Source organism: Sugiyamaella lignohabitans, chromosome B, assembly GCF_001640025.1.
Source record: "Sugiyamaella lignohabitans strain CBS 10342 chromosome B, complete sequence".
Taxonomy (NCBI): Eukaryota; Fungi; Ascomycota; class Dipodascomycetes; order Dipodascales; family Trichomonascaceae; genus Sugiyamaella; species Sugiyamaella lignohabitans.
In genome coordinates this window covers 2,351,770-2,367,759 of record NC_031674.1, presented here as the reverse complement: position 1 = coordinate 2,367,759, position 15,990 = coordinate 2,351,770, and the positions used below count along the sequence as shown (strand labels likewise).

Sequence of the window (15,990 nt, the reverse complement as noted above, 5' to 3'; positions counted from 1 at the left end):
GGGGGGGGGGGGGGGGGGGGGAGGCTTTCTAACCACCCCGCGCCATACCTTCACCAATCACGCGATAATTCATAAGCCAACTGAACACCCCCAGAGTTTGTATCATCACAGCAGATAATTAAAGATGAGACTTTATGGGGTGTAGTTTTTCAATCAAGTCCAAGACTAGTTTAGCAGTTCCACCACTGGATATATATCCATGACCTTCAAATCCATATGCGTGAATGACCGGAGTTTCGCCAGACTTTTCATCAAGCTCGATTCTTTGACCCCCTTTCCGAGCAGGCCTGAACCCCACAATATCTTTTAAGATACCCACCCCTTGAAAACTTGAGGTTCGCTTGATAGTTTTAGGAACTGTTTGATTTCCAACTGTAAGGGCGGCTTTATAGGCATCAGGGACCAAATCACGGATCCGTTCTAATATATTCTCTTTGAGTGATTCATCAACCTCTTTGCTGTCATTATCTGGTTGTGATATTCCACCGAATATAGCGCCCTGGCTAAAAGCTCTGGGAATGAAATATGTGTATTCACGACCGCTTCTAATTGCCATTGCTCCAGAATAGTCACACTGAACCCACATAGTTTGTCCACGGACACTGTGGACAGCGGAATCCCTAACGTCTGTCAAAGTCCCTGCGCCCAAACCGCTAGCATTTATTATTATTGGGCTTGCCTTGCTGCTTCCAAAAGTTGAATGCGTAGCAGCACTTTGTAAGCTCTCTAGGTGACACTGGATAAACCTGACTTTCCCGGTTCCTTCTAATTTGGACCGGAGCCACGGCAAATATACCCAGGGATTGATGCACATGCTCATATATTCTATGCCTCCAGTAATTCCACGGCGCGGGACAGGTAGTTCATGATTCCGTAATTGCCTATATTTTTGAGTGAATAAATGGATTTTCATTGATGCCGGATCTGGCACACTTGTTTCATCATAATATTGGCGAATCATACGCAGTTCCACGCCACTAGCTGGGTCTTCATGGGCAATCTTCCAGAAGTAGCGATAAGATTCTTGTTCAATTGAATGGGTCACTTCGTCTTCAGGATTTTCATCTGCGGCAAATATAGCACCAGCCCAAGGACTGGCCCATTGTCCTTCAACCCACTCATCGCCAGGACTAGAAGCTAGTCGAGGCATTTCTCTCGCAAAAATAGTAATTTCAGGACAATTCTTAAGTTTTGTCAAGTAGAAGGCAATGGTTAAACCAATGACCCCAGCGCCAACTATTATGATTGGGCGATGCTCTTGGGGTTGTTTTAATTTGTTGCTCATTTTGAGTCGTTGTATAAATTATTACAGTTAACACTTAGGCCATGACCTCTCTGTAGCTTGTTATATCCATTTATATATATTAGTTTTATAACCTTGAATGCATAGACCCAGTCATCCATGCGTAACACTCGGGCTCCGATCTTCTCCACCTCATCCTCCCAACCTAGAATTCATGTAAGGTCGAACAAAATACGGCTGACATCTGGTGTTAGATATTGTAGTTTTGCTGCATAAAAAATCATATCATATACACACTCTATCAACTAAAAATACCTCCCTAGTGAAAAGGTCTTAGCCCTCCAAGTTATTTCTTAAAAGACAAATCCTTCAAGATGTCTGAGGCTACTCCAAAACGAGAGATCAAGACAAGGTTCCCAGTTGTAAGTAGAAGTGAATGCATTTACATTGATATCTAATGGTAGTTATCTAACCGACCACTTAGGCAAGAATTAAAAGATTGATGCAATCAGACGATGATATTGGAAAAGTAGCTCAAGCAACTCCAGTTGTTGTAGCCAAGGCCCTTGAACTGTTCATGGTATCGCTCGTAGATGAATCCTGTAACCAGGCACGTGCGCGAAATTCAAAGCGCGTTTCCCCTGCTCACCTCAAGCTTGCTGTACAAACGATTGAGCATTTTGACTTCTTACAAGAAACAATGGAGAAGTATCCCGATCCAGTCGTAGAAGAGCAGCAAAATGGAGGTGATGAAGAAGAAGGTGGCTCTCGGAGAAGGAGGAAGTAGTGTTAGTGTCGTTCTCTTTGGAACGCGACATTTGAACAACTTGACTCAACTTATTATTTATATTATTATTAATGACCATACCTGTAAATGAATGTATATGATCCATGCCATAAGACCAAGTCAGTAAACTTAATGGCGTTTATAGTCCAGAATTATCTTATAGCAATGGAATTTTAATATTATCAGTAATATCTCAATAGCCCTATAATCGTGCACCAGATGCATATAGACGATCTATTTCGTCTTGGCCATTTATCAATCTCAACCCTACAGTTTATAATTATCCGGTACAATCAACTTACTTTCTAGATCTATTTAATTGAGGACCTTGGTACTTGTGTCTTTTGAGTGTTCAATTAGTGATTTCGGTGTTTTGTTCGGTCGTTGTTTTATGGGCTTTTTCCTATACCGTGCATTTCTTTTTTTTTTTTTTGGCTCTGATAGGACTCAACATTATTTACGAGATTCCAGAAATCCTCGGATCTGGTCTCTTACGGACCACCTAAAATGTACACCATCAAGCCAAATAGTCTAATAGCGAAAGCAACATTTGAAAATGGTATAAAGAAAACGAATGTTGGGGCTGTTGGCGGCTATTGCGCGTTGAGGTGGTTTATAACTGCAACCTCAAAATCACGTCAGCGTCACCGTACACTGGACTTTGAGAATAATGGAAGAGACCATTTGCAAGTCTCTGGTAATAGTAGTGATATCAGCAACAAGGTTTCTGGGCCGGATTCTTGTAATTTAGCTGATAGAGACCGAAGAAACAAAAATAATCGCAAGTTTGCGCCTTCGTCCATAAGGTATTTGCATAACGTTACTAAACCACGATTCAGATTCACTGTGGCGGAAGCATATTGTCCAAAAAAGCGATACGAATATGACCATCAGGAAAGAACACCAAGAGATTCAAGGAATGACATTCTAGGCGGCAGACTTGGAAGGGCCCACACTGGCGAGGACTCTTTTTTTATCAAGGAGTGGACTTCAGATGGTCCCCTTAAAGGGTCGCTAGCATTTGCAGTGGCTGATGGAGTTGGGGGATGGGCAGCGATTGGAGTTAATCCGTCTAAGTTCAGCCATGGCTTGTGTGAAAGAATGGCTAGTGAATTCAAGCGGACCGAAGATGCGCTCAGTTTGCAAGACCCAAACAGTGAGACATACCACGATGATAGAACAACCACAGCTTCTCCTCAAAGTTTGCTTACTTCGGCATACAAAAGCCTGAAGGATGAAGGTGACAGCTATGCTGGAGGGTCTACTGCTTGTGTCGGTGTAGCCTCGGCCTTTACAGGTATGCTCAGCATAGCAAACATTGGTGATTCTGGTTTCTTTATATTTAGACAGCGACGGGTATACAGGCGGTCAACCCCACAGACACACCAGTTCAATACTCCTTTCCAACTTTCAATAGTTCCAAAATCAATGGCAAAACGTCGTGGGAGAAGTCCAATATCGGATGACCCTCAAGATGCAGACCTTTCTCAACATCAGTTGAAGCACGGAGATGTGGTGGTTTTGGCGACTGATGGCCTTACTGATAATGTATTTGCACAAGAGATCCTGAAAGTAGTGACTAATGGTATGTGGCACTCTCGGAGTTGGATTCATGAAGACGAAGCTGCCATTGATGATTTGGAGCCTGTGGATTTACAGGCGGGTGCACAGGAAATAGCCCAGAACCTTGTTCGGGCAGGTATTAATGCCTCACTAGATCCAAATAGTGAATCTCCTTTCACATTGCGTCTACGGCAAGAAATGGGCTTTGTGGCGCCTGGTGGTAAGCCAGACGATATCACGGTGCTTGTAATGCTCGTAGAAGAGTTAAATCATGACGGAGATGGGTTGTAAATGATTTCTGATAAAATTCTGTGCATGTTTAGAATGTAGCTGGGTTAGTTTTAATATATATTTATTTATTAGGTGAAATCGCCTCTACTTCGGTGCTATTTGAAGTTAGTTGATACATTAAAACTTGACATCGTCAAGCGTGGGTGCATGTTTGGTGGGACGCTTCAATCCAGAATATCTTGTGGACTGAACCTCTGGCTGTATAACCCTCCTCAATCTTGGTTCGTTATTTTGATCGTATTCATAATTTAAAACGAAATCTCGAATCTTTTCCTGCTCATTTCTCAGACGAGATTTTTCGGTTACCACGTTAACAGCAAACTTAGAATCGGCAGGAACATTGACATCAACAATTTGGGGCTTGCCTACTCGTTTGGTAAGCAACTTGTAGCCAACCGACGAACCATTGGAGGTAACTGATGGGGACGGCTTATTGTCATAGCTATCTTTTATTGACGGAACGGGTGCATCAAACACTGTCGTCTTTTCGTCAGCTTTCCTATCCATCCGATCGATCATCAGCTTTTGAAACTCTCTTTCCACTTGAGCCATAGCTTTTATATCTGCCTTCGCATCATTTATTCTCTTGGCCTCCAGATTCTTTATTCTCTGCTGCTCTTCTCTTATCAACCGCTCCTCTTCCGTTTCAATAGGTTCTTCTGGTTTCGCTGGCTTGACTATTTCATAATTATCTCTTGAGTGCCCTTCAGTAACGGCTAATAACTCCGCAGCAAGGTCAGCTTCGGCCTGTTCATCTAAATCTGGTGCGTTGGTTGACCGAGAATCACTACTGGTAACGGTAGACTCTTTGGCCTCAATCCCATTGTACACATTTAATGCATGCTGTAACTCATTGGATGCCTCCTCTATAGAACCTGCAAATTTCACGCCAAGTAGTTCAAAGGTGTCTCTCACTTGAAACTCAATGTCCATTGACATCGGGTCCTTACTGAATATGTAATACTGAAAGAACTTCACCAGCAGGTCGAACTTAGTTGTATCTTTGTTAATTCGTGAATACACACCATTACTTTCAAGAAGAGTACAAACCAGTCTGATTCTAAAGAACTCGTTTGGAGGATCTAAGGACACGAACTGGCCTGGTCGAGGCCGACCATTGGGATGGCCAAAAGATATCAGCATGAACAATACATCGTAGATAACATCCTCTGGAGCAAGCCTGTACTTGCTTAACTCGCCCAAGAATCTAACCTCTGATATTCTCTTCTGATTGAACTCGAAATCATTTGTCTCAAGACCCCTTCGAATATTCTCCAACAAAGAATCAACAATAATAACAACAAAAGATCGGTATGAGGATGTAACGGAAGCAAGAAACCAAGCCATGTATGGAATATTGACGTACTTTACTTTCCATATTTTTGTAAAAACTTTGCGCAAAGAATTGAATGTATCTTTATCATTCCAATCCATTTTCTTAAGTTGGATAAGAACCGCCGAGCTGGTTTCCTTAGAAAGATCATAATAAATGAGTTTACGAATGTACAGTTCAATCACTGGACGTTCTTTTTGGAATGTGACTTTCGGAGGTGGGTTGACATAATAAATTGCACCATTGATCATTGCCTTGATTTCGGCAGGGAAAAACTTCTTATCTTTCTGGAATTCCAGAACTTGCATCATCTTTGACATAAGAGCATGCGTGTCTGGCTTCCTTATAAGATATCTACCACAACATTCAAACATAGTGAAAATATTTTCCACATTTACAGCATCTAAGTGAGCAATCATGATTTTCAACTTATGAAAGATTACATGTTTAGGAACAATTCCAAACTTAATCAGTTCGCCCAGATATCGAATGATAAACATCCTTCTTGAAGTTAATGCTCTGACTTTACGGTGACGTTGCAAATATCTGAAAAAGCTATCAAGGTATTCGATAACTCCAGTTGAAATAGGTTTGCAGAAGGGATCCAATGTGGCGATAAACCTGGCATAAAACGGAAGTTTGTATTGGTCCGTAACAGGCACCGATTTGAGGAAGTTGAGTACTCTATTTTGAGTCGCTTTATTGTTCAGAGCAACAAATTCTATAGCCATATTATCCACATTACTACGAGACTGTTGCGTAGATAATGAAGTCAACAGTTCGGAAATACGCGTTCCAGCTGTCGGCTCTCCTCCACTTACATCTTCACCATTCTGTTCACCAGCGAAATCTTCAAATTCTGGATCATCACCAGAATTTTCGATTTCATTATCATTAAGATTCCCTGTTTTTTGAGATGCACTCATTATGTCATCTAGTTCATTCATAAGTTGCTTGTCTTTTTCATCTAGTTCATCGTTTGTGCTTCTATTCGACGAATCCAAATCTGAATCTTCTGACTTAGCGCCATTTCCTTCGGTACTATTTCCTTCTTCTTTCTGGTCATTCTCATTCTCATCGGTATTCGCCAAATACGTCAAGTCAACCAAATCTTCATAAAATTTTTTTTGTTCGCTATCATCCCATAATCCCGCATCGTCACCATCCAGTGCATTTGCCAAACTGATCATAACTTCATCTTGAGTTTCATTTGACACTTTATATTCTGGCATAGTCATTCCCAAATACTCAGAAAGGGTGGTGCAAAGGTCATGCAAAGATTGGAATTTGCTTAACAAGTTTTCAAGGCCAGCTCTTCTATCATCAAGTATCTTACCAGTACGAATATAGGCGTCGCCATTTTGCTTCTCCATTTTTCTGGCTTGTTGAGCAAGCTCTTGAAGTTTAGATTGCATCGACTTGGTATAATTTTTAAAGGTAGACAAGAATAACTGTTGTATATCCGGCATAACTAAAGGTGACTTTTCCGTCGTCACTGCCTTTGTTGCTTCAACCATGCCACTTGCCTCAGGTCCAGCCTTTGGTTTAGAAACTCCGGCAAGAGTCTGTCCATAGTTTTTTAAAATTACTACGGCGATGGACGCGCCTGAAAAATCAACCATATCGTGATTCAACACTTCCTGCAATGCACTAAGTGGTGGAGGCATGGTCACGCCGTTTTCTGTTCTTCGGAGTGCCCATTGTGGGACCTCCAGTCCGGCCTGAGTTACATCGGATGTAAACCGGAATACATTGACTAACCACAACTCAATCAACACCCGCAATACAATCTTGTGACGGTCAATTCTACTCTGATCCTCTCTTAGTCTGGCATCCGGAGCTAGGGAATCTAGGTGTGATTTTGATGGATTTGATATACCTTGGAAAAAGAATGCTAAAAGTTGAGGCGAAATTTGTGTACTGAATCTTTGGTGCAGAGCTGAGGCTACTTCCACTCCTGCGAAGATATCTGCAGAAGACTTGGCTTTCGTAAATCCTTCGCAAATGGCGCCTATAATTTCTGAAAGATACTTCTCCAAAGAAACAGTTCTAACATCATTTAATAGGGCTGCTTGAGAATCTTCAGCAAGGTTAACACGACACTTTTTGATAAAGGCAGTATTCTTTCTAAGAGTAGAATCCAAATTCTTAGCAGTAGGAAAAACATCCTGAGCTCCATCCCATACTTCTGAGTTCAAGTCTCTTAATTCTTTTCTTCTTGCATTTCTAACAGAAGAAACTGACGGTGGTGCTTGGCTAGCACTAGCATCAGATGCCTACGAGGTTAGTCACTGGGTTTGCACAGCCAATTCGGAATCTTGAAGTGAACTAGGTAAACATAATACATACTTCAGTCATATTTTACTTATAAGTCAAGTTGAAACTTCATTCCAATAGTTGACATTCGAATGTTTCAAGATAATACTTTAAATTTAGTATCAGTCTTTCTCAACTTCATTTCGCAGTATTGATGGCATGTATATAAATTGATCTGTCCAAAGCCGGGTAACATGTTTGTTCTGCAACAACCTCTCCACTATATAACTTCAAATTCCAATTGTATTTTCATTTGTATTAACATAAGCTCTAGAATTGGCGTGTAAATGAACCAGCCCAACTATGTTTCTATTTAGAATAGCTTCTAGCATCGGTATAGGCTCAGGTTGGCACAAAGATGGTAGTACCGACTCAACATGTCAATCAAATCAATACAGTACATTAATAAATAAATAGGGTCTATTTAAAACTCAAACATCGTTAAGTGCGACCGAGATAGCTCCCTTGTGATGACCATTATATTGACGGATGATTTGGCCACTAGCCAATTCCCATAGTCGCACATAGTGATCAGAGCATGCAGTCACAAGATAAGCTGAATCAGCACTGAATGCACAATCCCAGACCCACCTCTGGTGTCCCTGAAGTACTGTCTCCATCGGAAAACCAGGTTCTGTAGACCAGATGCGAGCAGTGTGGTCCGCGGAGCATGTTGCAAGATGCTTCACATCGGGCGAAAGAAGCACCTTTGTTATATATTTCGAGTGAGCTCGAAATCGGGTGACAGGAATAATTGTTGTCACTTCCCGGCTAGTTTGCATTTTCCATATGTAGCAGTTACCAGCATTGTTTCCCGCTACTAGCATTGAGCCATCAGATGCCACAGAAACAGATCTTACCGGGACATCGTCTTCAGGAATAAGTTGATGCGTACATGCGTTTCCACCAAGATCCCAAATCCTCACATTGCCATCATCATCACACGATATAATTTCTCCCTGATTGGGATGAATTACAACATCATTAACTGGAGCTTTATGTCTATAGTTACGCTGGATACTAGGAGCTCGGGTATCCCAGACTTTCACCGTTCCATCTTCGGAGGACGTGACCATCCATTTACCTTCCGCTTGTATTGCCACTGCCGTCACGTTGCCCAAATGGCCATCAAATGTTAAGATTGGATTCGGATTTGTGGTGCGTATATCGTACATTCTCACTCCATGGGCACCTGCACAGGCAAGAAATCTCTTATCAGGAGTAATAGCCATCCTATTCACCTGGCCATCTCCATGCTGAATAGTTCTCGAACAGATTCCACTTAGAGCCTCCCAAAACTTTATTGTCTGATCATAGCCTGAAGAGGCCAGGATCACTGACATGTCCGATTCTTCAGACATTGTTAATTGGCATGGAATACCGCTGTATACTGGCTGGTGTCGGTCGTGAGGTAGGTTATCAATCAATCATCATCTATTTCAGGTACTACCGAGTGAGCACACGGCTGAGCATCTATCTAATGCCGAGCCGGTACGAGAGGGCAACAGTGCTATTTTGATATACAATGCCATTTTAACCAGAGTTAGATATCAGTATCTTAGGAAGACTTTGATCTGGTCATTGTATTTACATTTCCCTCGTCCCGTCATAGAGGCTGTGAGCTTTTGAAGTCTTCGCGGAAAGTATGCAGGGACCATCCGCTCAATCGCAAAGGGGAGGTTTTATGAAGATCATTCTATAAGAGACTAGTTATTAAATATTTATCAACAGACTTAGATTGAGCCAAATTCAATATTTTATAATTTATACAGCTTCTGCAAATGGTTGCCAGAGCTCCCAATCGTTCATACCCTCCAAGAACGATTTTATGTCTGGATCTATGTTTTCATCTGCCATTAGAACTGGCTCTAGTTGTTCATTGGCATATTCACTCAATGGCCTATTGACCAAGTTTTTAGTTCGATCATCTCCTGCATACCTGTTACGCGAGTGTAGGTCTAATTGAAATCTCTTGAAGATCAGTAAAAGACTCCAGAACGCACTAGCCCCCAACCTACTTCTAACAGTGAATATCATAGGAGGAATAAGCTTGTTATTGTGCATATACTGAAGACCATCGAGAAGTCTCATACCTCTAGTTGCACTGTCATTTTCACGAGTCGCTGCCTTGGACAGTAAACTGTATACTTCTGCTATTTTGTTTCGTGCCTCGTCAACGTTAATTAGTGATCCAAACGGAGATATTATTAGTCCAAAAAGTATCACAGCACTAAACACCTGGAGTCGGATAACAAACCCTGGCCAAGTTTTAAAATTAGTCTGGTCCTTACTGAGGGCTTGCACTATGTCCAAAATCTTGATACAGACCAAGTATATGGGAATCACCATAGCTTGTTGATCTTCTAGTTCGGTATCAGGTACTAGGAGAAAAGAATGAAACTGAAGCTTAGCACATAAACAGTATAATTCTGTCATTTCCGATAATGGTGCCATATCTGCTATTAGTTGTGAGAACGACTGTTCAACTGACCTATGGAGTAATTTGCGAGATCCTGGATCCGTCATGCCAAATTCTGTGTCAGGATTATTACCCAAAATTTCAACTGCTTGCTTCAGTGCCAGAAGAATTTTCGCTTGCTTAATATACTCGGTCAAATATGAGTTTCCCTCCACTGAGGTAAACATTTTTGGAAACATACCGTGATTTAATGATATTAACGATGGCAATCCAGAGAAAGTCGCTAGACCCTGGTTTGTGACGAAGCAACCAGCCCAGCAAAATCTAGCAAGTGTTACTTGCTCCTTTAAGGCATCTGTACGTAGATTATACTCCTGAGTAAACGAGGACCTATGAAGGCCTATCCTCATTGCTATGTCTATAGCTCGGCTACAGTAGGCTGATGAAGGGTCTTCCTGAAGACTTGTATGGTAAAGAGGAAAAGCACACAGTATAAGAAGTGCTAGCACTCTTGCCAAGGAACACAGCGGTGTAGATGTAAATAAAGCATCGCGGGAATTGATTATCTGGTTCTTAGCGTGCTTTCCGATAGAATCTGCCGTGGCATCGTCACAACATGAAGGTGAAGAAACGGCACAGATCGCCCAAAACAGCACTTTAAAATCGGAATCCTTAGACCCCAATAAATATAACGGGTTCAGTAGATCTCGAGTCAGTATCGGGATGTTAGGATAGTACCACTTGTAGAAGTTATTGAAAATGAGACGAATTGTCTCTCCAGGAATGATTATATTATTCTCGAGGACCTGATCCTCTATCACTACAGCAGGACCCAATGTCAGCTCTCTGAAATCTGTGGCCCACACCGCCGAAGCCATAGTTTCGCTAGCATTGATATCAGCCTTCAAAATATCTACTGAACTAGACGACTCGGCTGTTTCCATAGATTCTGCCAGAGGATCTGCCACAGAACCTAGCTTCTTGGCGGACCTTCTTCGCTCTCTTTCGAAGGAAAGATCAATTTGACAAACTGATCCATACTTAGCGCATCGATTACAAGGCTTTGGGAAACGGTCAACTGCATCACATTTCAGTTTCATCTGCCTACAAGCAGTACAAGCTTTAGAGGACCGCTTGAACTTGTTTCGCTTTGGTGAGACCATTGTATTGACGACCAACTGCCAGGTATCTGTTTTGTAAAGGAAAAAGATTTGACATTGATCTTATTCTAATGTGGGGCAAGTCATGTGATTAATATTGACAGCTTTGGCTTCCTTTGAATAAAATCAGTGCAGAATTGTTTCAGATTGATCAATCAACAGCTCTTGTACAGATATTCCTGTCGAACGCTTTAGACGTTTTGTCACAAGAGGGCAGGCAAAATTGAAAAAGAGCCTTGACAAACACAGGCTAGCACTAGAAAGTCGAAAGGCTTAAGTACAGTAATAACAAATCCCCGTTTTCCTCATTGCCTGGTTTTTACCGAGAAGATCAGGAACTCATTACATCTTCAACACATTATCGCTTAGTTATCCGATTATCCGATAGTTTCCGAGATAGGGAAATGCATTGCATATCGACAACTGTACCCCATATTTTTGAAAATATGCAACAATCCTGTCACTCTCAGTCAGAAAATGTATTTTAAATATATATTCTGAAGATATTGAAATAATTTAAGAAAAGTATAGTTTTTATATCTTCTACCATAGCATCTACCAAGCTACATCGGTTGTACTGTCACAATTTTGGCTTTCACCGCAACCATCTACCGCTATCTCATCTTTCAATTGTCTAAAAATATTCACCCCATATTTCTGCCAACGCTTTGAAATTCCACCACTAGCTTGAATCTTTTCCTCGATCTTGTCCAGTTTGAAGGGAAATGATTCTCCATCAATGTAAACGCGTCTTTCTTTGACTTTGATTTCAACTTCGCTATTTTCACGTGCCAAATGATAGAATCTTTCATCCGAAACAGTAATACCAAATAGAGCAAAATTAGCTTGGTTTCTACCATAAATATACGCAAATGATTTGGCAATGACTGCTTGAACTCCAACGTATTTCAAAGCACGAGGCGCCTCTTCTCTTGATGAGCCACAACCAAATCCTCTTTCAGCTACTAAAATTCTCATTCCTGATTTCACACGCTCCACGAATTCAGGTCTAACATAAGCAAAAGCACCATTTCCAAGCTCTGTCTCATCGCCGACACATTTGTCTATTGGAATAATAGCATCGGTATCTACATCATTACCAAATCTCTGCACTCTGGACTTTATAGTGTCGGGTAGGGTTGAAATCTCGTTTCGATATTCCTCGGATCTGCTTGAAGAGGTTTTAGGTGGCTCTTTAGGTTCAATATATATAAGCGATTTTTTGTCATTCTCGGAGTTCCAGTACATGCGGATAGAATTGTAGTGTTCTTTAGATACCATTGATAATAGTTTTCTTGGATCTTGAACAGTCATCGAAAAACTAGAAGCAGCAACCGTTGCTGCCGAGCAAATATTTGCAATTGATCCCTTTCCCATGCGATTTTTGAAGTTACGATTTTGAGAAGAGAGCCAGACTTCGCCCTCCCCCGCTTGATCAGCACCCATTCCCACGCAATAACTGCAGCCTGGTACACCGATTTCGAACCCTGCTTTTTCGTACCATTCTAGAAGGCCCAGCTGTTTGAGCTTGGCAATTATTTTCAACGAGCCTGGTGTAACTTTTCTTTTTCCCTTCTTGACTGGTACCAACCCCATCTTTAACCCTTGCTCTAGAACCAATGCTCCCATTATGAGATCTTCCTCAGCAGTAGTACAGGCACCAATGAAACAGCCGTCAAGATTCAATGCTGCTTTTTCCGAATCTACCGGAACCACATTGTCGGGCGAGGGATAAAGTGCGATAAATGGCTTCACATCACATAGATCAATTGTTTCTCTCTGGAAGTAATTAGCATCTTCATCAGGATGGAAAAACAAGCTGTTGCTCTTGAACTGAGGCCCGTTACGTCGATTTACAAAAGCTGCCGTTTGTTGATCCGGAACAAATATTCCAGCAATGGCACCGAATTCTGTTGACATATTAGAAACGGCAAATCGAGCGTCACAAGATAAGTGCTGGACGCCTGACCCTCCGTACTCCACAACCCTTCCAGCGGCGATGGTGTTTCTCTTAAAAACGCCAAGTATATGTAATATGACATCTTTTCCGCTAACCCCAAATGCCGGTTTACCAACGATATCAATACGAAGAGTTTCAGGAACTTGAAAAAATGTTTCACCTGTAACCATAGGGAATACAACATCTGCGGCCCCTAAACCGACTGCCAGAGCTCCTAGGCCTCCGCTTGAACAAGTATGCGAATCAGCACCAATAATCAACATTCCAGGCTCAGCGCGCTCACGATAAAACTCTGTATGCATAATAGTAGTATTCGGAGGTTGATACTCCACCAAATTCAACTCTTTAGCACCGAGTTCTGCAAGTTGGATTAATTGCTTTGGCTTCTCCATATGATTTATTCTCGGGTCCACAATATGGTCTGCAGCAAGCCATATTCGATCATTTTTGTGAACACCAGGTTTTCCCATCTGGTTGTACAACCTATACATTCCAGCCCAACTGGCTTCGGATGCCATTGTCCAATCCACCTCCACACAAATAAAATTTCCTGGTAGTATCTGAGCATCATGCAGGGCATGCTGTGCCAAGATTTTCTCAACAAGATTCAAAGAGCGGGTCATGTTATAATTGAAGATTTATAAATCGTGTCAATTGTATTTAATATGGCGCTTGCTGATAGGGATGTAATATCATTTTATACGTTTTGGTTCTTTTGGCGTTCACCTAAAGAAGTGCAATACAATCGCTTATCTAGCCGGGACTTTCCCCTGATTGTCTGGATGCAGATAGACGTTTTTGAAAGCATAAATCGGCAGCTTATCCGGTACGAGAAGATACTCTATTTGGTTCCCCACAATTTTATTTGAATTTCGTTCTCGGGCCGTTATAATTCCGGACCGACACGAATTACTTTTCATGATTTGCTTGAATAAGTGCCAATGCGCCATGCCTTACAGTGGTCTGAATGCGAACGAAGATATAATATAGCTAGTTATAGTAGAAAGTCTGCTGATTAGACGAATATTAACCTATTATTGCTAAATTTGTTACTTCAACATACAGTTACTCTGTTTGCAGACTAATAGAGAATGGCCGTTAAGCAGTAAGTTTCCCATCTAGGTAAGGATCAGAGACCTTATCTTTTAAATTTTCTGATGATCTTTGCACGTTTTTGGAGATTTGGTTATACGTTATCATCAATGATAGATCTAAAAATTGAAAAATCTTACCTTTGATCAGTGTGCCATCAGTTGATTTATGGGCTTGAAGGCTACCGAAGGGTCATAATGGGATTAAGGGGCCAATTTGAAAAAGGTCTTTGGAATGAATTCAATGCCTCCAGTCGCTCAATCTCCCAGGGGATTATTGAGTACCTCGGAGCAGAAACTAAAGGTATTGATAGAGTCCTCGAGTCCGACCAAACGCATGGAGAGATTCATCATGCCTTATCCATGTGGGCCTCCGTATCAATGGTAACAGTGACGTTTGCACTAGGTACTGTTGGCGTATCGGATTTTGGTATGACATTTTGGGATTCAACTCTGACAATCATATTTTTCACATTATTGGGTGTCTTGCCTTGTGGTCTACTTGCGTTATTTGGTCCCAAATTTGGACTTCGAACTTTAGTTGCTTCAAGATTCTGGTGTGGTCATCTCGGAGTCCGACTTTTCGCATTTATTAATTGCGTGTGTTGTATTGGATGGACTGTAGTCAATACTATATCCGCAGCGCAGCTTCTCCATTCTGTCAACAATGGTGGACTGCCCGCGTGGGCAGCAGTCTTTGTGGTAGTTAGTGCTACGGTGATTATATCGTTTCTTGGTTATAGGGTAATTCATTTATACGAAAAGTTCTCATGGATTCCGTCATTTGCAGTTTTCCTAGTTCTAATAGTTCAATTAAGCAGAAGTGGCTCATTTTCTGCCGGCACTATGGCTACTGGACGAGCTGAATCAGGACGTGTGTTATCATTTGGAGCAGTTATATTCGGCAATGCAGCAGGGTGGGCCGTCTATGTTGCTGATTATACCACCTACATGCCTAAAAACACACCATCTCTCAGATTGTTTTTCTATGTCTTCGGAGGATTAATGTTTCCTCTTGTATTCACTAGTATCTTAGGTGCTGCATGTATGGTTGCTTCGTTAAATAATGAGGTATATGCTGAACAGTATGCTAAGAATGGACCCGGTGGTTTGATTTACGCAGTACTGGTTCCTGATTCCTTAAATGCATTTGGGCAATTTTGTGTCGTATTACTAGGATTGTCTCCTATTGCTTGCAACTTGCCTAATATGTATTCAGTCGCACTCTCCGCGCAAACAGTTTGGTCCCAATTTGCTAGGGTTCCTAGAGCAGCATGGACTATTATGGCAAATGTCATTGTATTGGCACTTAGCATACCCGGATATAGTCACTTTGACAGTGTGCTTTCCAACTTTATGGATCTATTGTCTTACGAAATTTCTATATATCTCGGGGTTTTTCTCTCAGAGCATTTCATTTACAGGCAAGGATTCAAGGGATATGATGGAGATAGCTACAACATAAAGTCAAGATTGCCTATCGGGTTGGCAGCTATTTTTGGATGGGTGTGTGGTGTAGCTGGGGCTGTTGTTGGTATGAATGAAGTGTATTGGGTGGGACCAATTGCAAAGCTTATTTCTGATGAGGAGCCCGGTGATCTTGGTATTGTTCTGGCGTTCTCGTTTAGTCTCGTAGGTTTTACTTTGGCCAGATATTTTGAGAAGAAGCATTTTGGTAAATAGACTAAGATATTTGAATGTGTTTTGTTTTCATGGTGTTTATAATTGTAATATTGCTTTCTTAATATATATTTTAGATAAGAACCCTGTTCCTTCTTTATTTATTAATAGAAGATAAATCTCGTCCAAGCTCTAATGATCTCGGGA

General features: G+C 41.5%; 7 protein-coding genes across 7 annotated transcripts; 2 read left to right on the top strand and 5 right to left on the bottom strand.

Annotated features, from left to right (window-relative positions):
* Positions 1–118: 118 nt before the first annotated feature.
* AWJ20_2748 (D-amino acid oxidase (predicted)) lies at positions 119–1,285 on the bottom strand (the record flags this gene model as incomplete). The annotated part of the gene is made up of 1 exon (XM_018879714.1): positions 119–1,285. The coding sequence occupies one exon, from the start codon at positions 1,283–1,285 to the stop codon at positions 119–121; it is 1,167 nt and encodes a 388-aa protein (XP_018737604.1).
* A 1,252-nt stretch (positions 1,286–2,537) lies between these two features.
* Positions 2,538–3,884, top strand: PTC7 (type 2C protein phosphatase PTC7; the record flags this gene model as incomplete). Its single annotated transcript, XM_018879713.1, has 1 exon — positions 2,538–3,884. One exon carries the CDS (start codon positions 2,538–2,540, stop codon positions 3,882–3,884), a length of 1,347 nt encoding a protein of 448 aa, XP_018737603.1.
* Positions 3,885–4,001: 117 nt separating this feature from the next.
* On the bottom strand, positions 4,002–7,575 carry NMD2 (Nmd2p; the record flags this gene model as incomplete). Its single annotated transcript, XM_018879712.1, has 2 exons — positions 4,002–7,493; positions 7,567–7,575. 2 exons carry the CDS (start codon positions 7,573–7,575, stop codon positions 4,002–4,004), a joined length of 3,501 nt encoding a protein of 1,166 aa, XP_018737602.1.
* A 389-nt stretch (positions 7,576–7,964) lies between these two features.
* Positions 7,965–8,894, bottom strand: LST8 (TOR complex subunit LST8; the record flags this gene model as incomplete). Its single annotated transcript, XM_018879711.1, has 1 exon — positions 7,965–8,894. One exon carries the CDS (start codon positions 8,892–8,894, stop codon positions 7,965–7,967), a length of 930 nt encoding a protein of 309 aa, XP_018737601.1.
* Positions 8,895–9,297: 403 nt separating this feature from the next.
* SEF1 (Sef1p) lies at positions 9,298–11,115 on the bottom strand (the record flags this gene model as incomplete). Its single annotated transcript, XM_018879710.1, has 1 exon — positions 9,298–11,115. The coding sequence occupies one exon, from the start codon at positions 11,113–11,115 to the stop codon at positions 9,298–9,300; it is 1,818 nt and encodes a 605-aa protein (XP_018737600.1).
* Positions 11,116–11,667: 552 nt separating this feature from the next.
* Positions 11,668–13,695, bottom strand: LYS4 (homoaconitate hydratase LYS4; the record flags this gene model as incomplete). Its single annotated transcript, XM_018879709.1, has 1 exon — positions 11,668–13,695. One exon carries the CDS (start codon positions 13,693–13,695, stop codon positions 11,668–11,670), a length of 2,028 nt encoding a protein of 675 aa, XP_018737599.1.
* Positions 13,696–14,361: 666 nt separating this feature from the next.
* FCY22 (Fcy22p) lies at positions 14,362–15,846 on the top strand (the record flags this gene model as incomplete). Its single annotated transcript, XM_018879708.1, has 1 exon — positions 14,362–15,846. The coding sequence occupies one exon, from the start codon at positions 14,362–14,364 to the stop codon at positions 15,844–15,846; it is 1,485 nt and encodes a 494-aa protein (XP_018737598.1).
* Positions 15,847–15,990: the final 144 nt, after the last annotated feature.